At 37.0% G+C, this 6,424-nt stretch overlaps 1 protein-coding gene across 1 annotated transcript in view; it reads right to left on the bottom strand.

Annotated features, from left to right (window-relative positions):
• Window positions 1–2,293, bottom strand: part of BTG4 (BTG anti-proliferation factor 4) — a 47,105-nt gene extending 44,812 nt beyond the window's left edge. The window contains exons 1-2 of the mRNA XM_004273430.3: window positions 2,092–2,293; window positions 1,500–1,637 (exon numbers count right to left, since the gene is read on the bottom strand). Coding sequence (XP_004273478.1) covers window positions 1,500–1,637; window positions 2,092–2,264 — 311 coding nt within the window. The 5' untranslated portion in view covers window positions 2,265–2,293. The remainder of the gene's footprint in view (window positions 1–1,499; window positions 1,638–2,091) is intronic.
• Between the last annotated feature and the right edge of the window lie 4,131 nt (window positions 2,294–6,424).

Genomic DNA, 6,424 nt, shown 5'->3' on the forward strand with positions numbered 1-6,424 from the left:
TGACATATATACACTAATAAGTATAAAATGGATAACTAATAAGAACCTGCTGTATAAAAAAATAAATAAAATAAAATTCAAAAAAAATGTTCAGAAGACCTGTATAGACATTTTTCCAAAGAAATGGACATACAAATGGCTAACAGGCACATAACGAGATGCTCAACATCTTACATTATTAGAGAAATGCAGATCAAAACAATGAGACATCACCTCACACCTGTCAGTATGACTATCATCAAAATGTCTACAAATACCAAATGTTGGCGAGAACATGGAGAAAATGAAACCCTTGTACACTATCAGTGGGAATGTAAATTGGTGCAGCCACTATGGAAAACAGTATGGAGCTTCCTCAAATTAAAAGTAGGATTACCATATGATCCAGCAATATATATCCTAGGTATATATCCAGAAAAAAAATCACTCCTGGGTACATATCCAGGAAATTTGAAAAGATGCATGCACCCCAATGTTCAGGGCAGCACTATTTACAATCACTAAGACAGAAGCAACCCAAGTGTCCATCAACAGATGAATGGATAAAGAAGATGTGGCATGTATATGTACAACTGAGTACTACTCAGCCATAAAAAAAGAATGAAATTCTGCCATTTGCAGCAACATGGATGGACCTAGAGAGTATTATGCTTAGTGAAGTAAGTCAGACAGAGAAAGTCAAATACTGTACTATATCATTTATATGTGGGATCTAAAAAATAAAACATATGTATATAACAAAACAGAAACAGACTCAGCAGACATAGAAAACAAACTAGTGGTTACCAGCAGGGCAAAGAGAAGTGGGGAGGGGAAAGATAGGGGTAGGTACAAACTACTATGTATAAAATAAATAAGCTACAAGGATATAGTACAGCACAGGGAATATAGCTAATGTTTTATAATAAATTTAAATGGGGTATAATCTGTAAAAACTTTGAATTACTATGTTGTATACCTGAAACTAATATAATTTTGTAAATCAACTATACTGCAATTTAAAAAAAAAACAAATTGAAATGGCTTGACAGCAAAGTACACTGAGAGACATTATGACCTTCAGCTACTAATACTGTCGTAATTGGCAGGGGTCAAGGATTCTATAAAAGCTTTCTAGGAATTAACTAAGATAAAGTCAGACTACTTTCTTTCGATTCAACTGATGGACTGAATTGCTGTTGGTAAATAACTCCTCTTCCCCCTTGATACTGCCTATAATACTTGGACATTATAATCTACAGTTGGCAATATGATGCAGTGATTAAAGTCAAATTTCAAATACTATGCAAAAATCTTTGTGCTTCCCACTCCATCCACCCTAATTGGGAAGTCTGTGTTGTCTGATATAGTTTGCCTCTAGTCTTAGCCACCCTGTGCCCTCCCTGCTAATCCAGGGCTTTGGAGCATCACCTTTCACAAAGGTGCATAGAGCTGACTAAATACCCTAAGATTTCCAAGGGTCACAGAGCACACAAACTAACTCCAATGAGATTACTCACCTACAGCACACTTCAAAGGGATCTACCCATATGGTCATCTCCTTCGGAAGTCCCAGGTGAGAAAAATCCACATTACTTTCAGCACAAGCCCTTTCTAGAATAGGATCTTTACTCTGATTATTGTTTATCCTGATACACCTTTAAAAACAAGGAAAGGGAAAAAAAGACGTGGTGACAGGTACTTTAGCTGGAGAATCATGTTGTAGGCAAGAAACTCCAATACACACAGCTCCCACCTCACTCCCATCTTTCCTCAACTCCTTGGCCATCCTCCAGTTTTACAGCAAGAGTAAAATACCGACTTTTTACACAGCAACTCAGAACATGGATTCCATTACTAAGTCACACCAAAGGTTCACTGTATAACCTTCAGGGTAAACACAAGTTAGAAATTGTTTAATCCACCTCACATAAAGAGGTTTGCTCTATAGTTTTTGACTTGTACTATTATCTACCACGTCTCCTTTTTTCAAGTCCAAACAAATAAATTTGAGCCCATAAAATTTTCATTACTTAAAGGCTGCCAACAAAATCATTGCAGGTGTTTACTGCTAACTTCTTACTTCCCTTTGCCATGCATATCAACTCTCACCTGAAGCCTTGACCTTTAGAAGGGTGATCAGAGTGCCAGTGACTTCTGTATGTTTTAAACAAGATCGTCATCAACTTTTCTGCAAAGTCTTCTATCTGTTGTTTACTCAATTTATCATGTTTTTTTGCTAATCTTGTGACAAAGAAGACTGTTGTTGCTATTTCATCTCTCATGATTCAAGAAGAGTCAACAAGTAGGTCTGCAGCCATTAAAAGGAGGCAAGAAGAAATTAAACAGAAACAAGGGTCTAACTTATTATCAACATGTAACTGCCATTTGGAAACTTTATATACCTTAAATTTAAAACAGAGGTCACTTGTTAGTCTTTAATGAACTAAAAAAAAGCACATCAATACTATCAATCAACAAAACAGCCAGGAACACCAATTCCTCAACTAACCTTTAATGATTTTCAAATCATTTGAATGATTTTCAAAGAAAAAAACATCTTTTAAATACTGTAATACACTTAAACAAATGAATCACTATGCAAATTAAATGCTTTTAAAAGTCTGGACATGGGACAGTAAATTACTCCAAGTACCAGTGTTGAAAACCTATTTACAGAGAGCAAAGACATTTCAGGATACAGTAGTTCCTAAAATGCGGCTCTCAGGTTGCACACTTTAAGTAAAAGTTAAGATTAATCAAATATATATTAAACTTGCCAGCAAAAGCTCTTTAGCCCAACAGAAAGTGGGCCAGAGTTAGAAGACACTCTCACCACACTTGTTTTGTCAGTTTTAGGCTGCAGTTTATATAAACCTGGGCCCCCAAACCTGATAGGTGTTAACCTTACACAGGTGCTGTCCTTTAGGATAATTGACAGCTTTTTCCAGGTCCCCATCAGATTGCTCCTTGGCATATGCAGAGTGGGTTCCTTACTTACAGTGTTTAAAGATCTTCAAACTGGATTTCTATCTTCTATTTTGCTCTTAAAGTCTTATCTTTTATGACATTGATTAAGAATCAAGCCTTCTCCTTCCATATCCTAAGAGCCTACATTGCAATATTTTTGTCTCTCATAACCATCAACGTATTAAAGAAGTTTGTCTTGGATCTATTCTGAAACTAAAGACAACTCTCTTTTAATAGTCATTATATTGACTACACACATTTTTCACTAAAATGCTTATTTGTAAAATAAGTAGACGAGACCTCAAAGTTTATCTAGTCTCACTAGCTCTCAAAGCGTAGGTCGCTGATCACCTGATTTGGACCCATTGAGCTGCTTGTTAAAAATGCAGATTCCAGGACCTTATCCCAGATCCACTGAATCAATACTTCTGAAGGCATACCTGGGAGTCAGTATTTAACAAGTTCCCTCTGGTGATTCTTATACTCACTAAACTTAAGAACCACAACACCTGGCATATGTCTTTAACACCCATCATAAGTGGTCATTCAGGTTCTCTGTCACTGAAAAAGAATTCATTCTCTTACAAGGAAGCCCATTTCTTTTCTAAAAAGTTCCAAATGCCAGGAGGTCCTTCCTCTCCTTGAGAAACTACATCCAACTCTTTGATTCCCTATATTTGCAGCTTATTTTTTTTCCTCTGGAACCATACAGATTGTATCTAATCCCCCACCACATGAAGACGCTTCAAATACTAGCTATTCAGCATCCCTTGAGACTCCTCTTTGGGGGCAGTGGCTAACTATTCTTAGCTTTTCCACAGTTCTTCCCATAAACATGTTACTCAGATATTTCTCCATGCTCAGCATTCACATCTGGATGAGTTTCAGGTGCATCAGTAATCCTCTTTCAAAGTGTAAAGCCCAGAAGCCCAATGTTCCCAATGTGTGCTCTGCCATGACAGAATAGAATGGGACTGTTAACCTCCCTTGCTCTGAAAACTTATTTCTAGAACACAGCCTCAGGTGGCATTCGCCTTGGTGGTAGTGACATCATACCTCTGCTTCACGCTGAACTAGCACTTAGCCTTTTCTGCTAATGTTATTGTTTTTGTCCCACCTTTCCTTCCTGCACAACATAATGCTTAAGAATATGGGCTTTGAGAAGACCTGAATAGACATTTTTCCAAAGAGGGAATGCAGATGGCCAGCAGGCACATGAAAAGATACTCAGCATCACTAATCATCAGGGAAATGCAAACCAAAACCGCAATGAGATATCACCTCACACCTGTTAGAATGGCTATCATCAAAAAGAACACAGGTAACAAATGTTAGTGAGGATGTAGAGAAAAGGGGATCCTTGTACACTGTTGGTGGGAATGTAAGTTGGTGCAGCCACTGTGGAAAACTGTATGGACGTTCCTCAAAAACCTAAAAATAGAACTACCATATGACTCATCAATTCCACTCCTTCTGGGTATACACCAAAAAATACCAAAAACATTAATTTGAAAAGAAAACATGCACCCCAGTGTTCATAGCAGCATTATTTACAATTGCCAAGATATGGAAGCAACCTACATGTCCATCAACAGATGAATGGATAAAGAAGATGTGGCATATACACACACACACACACACGCACACACGCACACACAATGGAATACTACTCAGCCATAAAAAAGAACAAAATTTTGCCATTTGCAGCAACATGGATAGACTTGTAGGGCATTATGCTAAGTGAAACAAATCAGAGAAAGCCAAATACTGTCTGATATCACTTACATGTGGAATCTAAAAAAATACAAAAACTAGTGAATATAACAAAAAAAGCAGACACGGCTATAGAGAACAAACTAGTGATTATCAGTGAGGTGGGGGGGAAGGGGCAATATAGGGGTGGGGGAGTGGGGGGCACAAACTATTGGGTGTAAAATACAGACAATATTTTGTAACAAGTGTAAGTGGAAAGTAACCTTTAAAATGTATTAAAATATTTTTTAATTTTTTAAAAATAAATTAAAAATTTTTTAAATATATGGGCTTTGGAGTCAGGACTAGGTATAAATGGCAACTTTACAACTCACTATCCATGTAACCTTGGGCAACTTGCTTAACTTTTTTGTTTGTTTGTTTGTTTTTGAGGGGTTTTTTTGCGGTATGCAGGCCTCCCACCGCTGTGGCCTCTCGCGTCGCGGAGCACAGGCTCCGGACGCGCAGGCTCAGCGGCCATGGCCCAAGGACCCAGCCGCTCCGTGGCATGTGGGATCCTCCCAGACCGGGGCACGAACCTGCGTTCCCTGCATTAGCAGGCGGACCCTCAACCACTGCGCCACCAGGGAAGACCCTTGCTTAACTTCTTGAACTTTCATTTGCCTGTCTGTGAAATTGGGAGGGATGATAGTGACCTTATAGGGTTGTTAGCAAGCTACAGTCAATAATGTTTTGTATTAAAGTACCTGGTGGCGGGTATGTAGCAGTTGTTACAGGAAGGCAGTACAGCAGAGTAGTTAACAAATCAGCTATAAGATCAAGCGTCATGGGATTGATTCCCAGTCCTCTAGCTTACTAGAAACTTGGAGAGGTTTCTCAACTGCTTTAATCTTCAAAATATCATCTGTAAAAAGGTGGGTAAGACGTGTACTTAAGGTCTTGGAATCAGACTGCCAGATTTGGCTCCTAACTGAATTTACTGAATATACTAAGTACTCAAAAGTGCCCATCTTATTAATAAATGTAAGTTTACATTTATCATTTTATTATGTCTTTTCTAATGCTTTTGTGGATTAAATAGAGTGAAAGATAACTACATATTCAGCTGTACCTGTCATATGTCATTGTGTTAAATTTAGACCATTAGGGAATCAAGATTATTTGTGACCCTGATTTTGTCATCCACTAAATTCTCTTATCTTTTTGGCTACATGTTATCTGTAAATTTGACAAGAATATGTCCTCCTACAAGTAATAAATAAACAAGCTGAATAGTATTAAGATCAAGAAGAGTGATTTGACAGAATCCTAGGAGATCCCGCTTCAAAATGGTGTTCCTTCACTAGTCATTTTCACTTCACCCAATTAATTCTATCGTAAAATGAATTTCACTCAAAACTTCAAAATGAATGGAAAGTCAAATTAATTTTAGGATCTACTATGCTTATATTTTACTAGCAAGACAAAAATTATATCAGTGACAACTACACAAAGAAAAGAAATATTTCAAGTGATTCTAGAACACATTGGAATATATTCTAGAGAAAACTATGAAGATATATTTTTAAAATGTCATTCTGTACCATGTTTATGGTAATAGTATTACAATTTGAAGCTATATATATATAATATATACATATAAAGAGAGAGAATAGAATAGGGTAATATACATATTTACTTCCATGTTGTCATGTACTAAGATTTTCAATGTAAGGAAAAAAGAATAAAAGTACAAACTCAAAGAAATTAAGTAAAAATCCTA

Source organism: Orcinus orca, chromosome 8 (genome assembly GCF_937001465.1).
Source record: "Orcinus orca chromosome 8, mOrcOrc1.1, whole genome shotgun sequence".
Lineage (NCBI taxonomy): Eukaryota > Metazoa > Chordata > Mammalia > Artiodactyla > Delphinidae > Orcinus > Orcinus orca.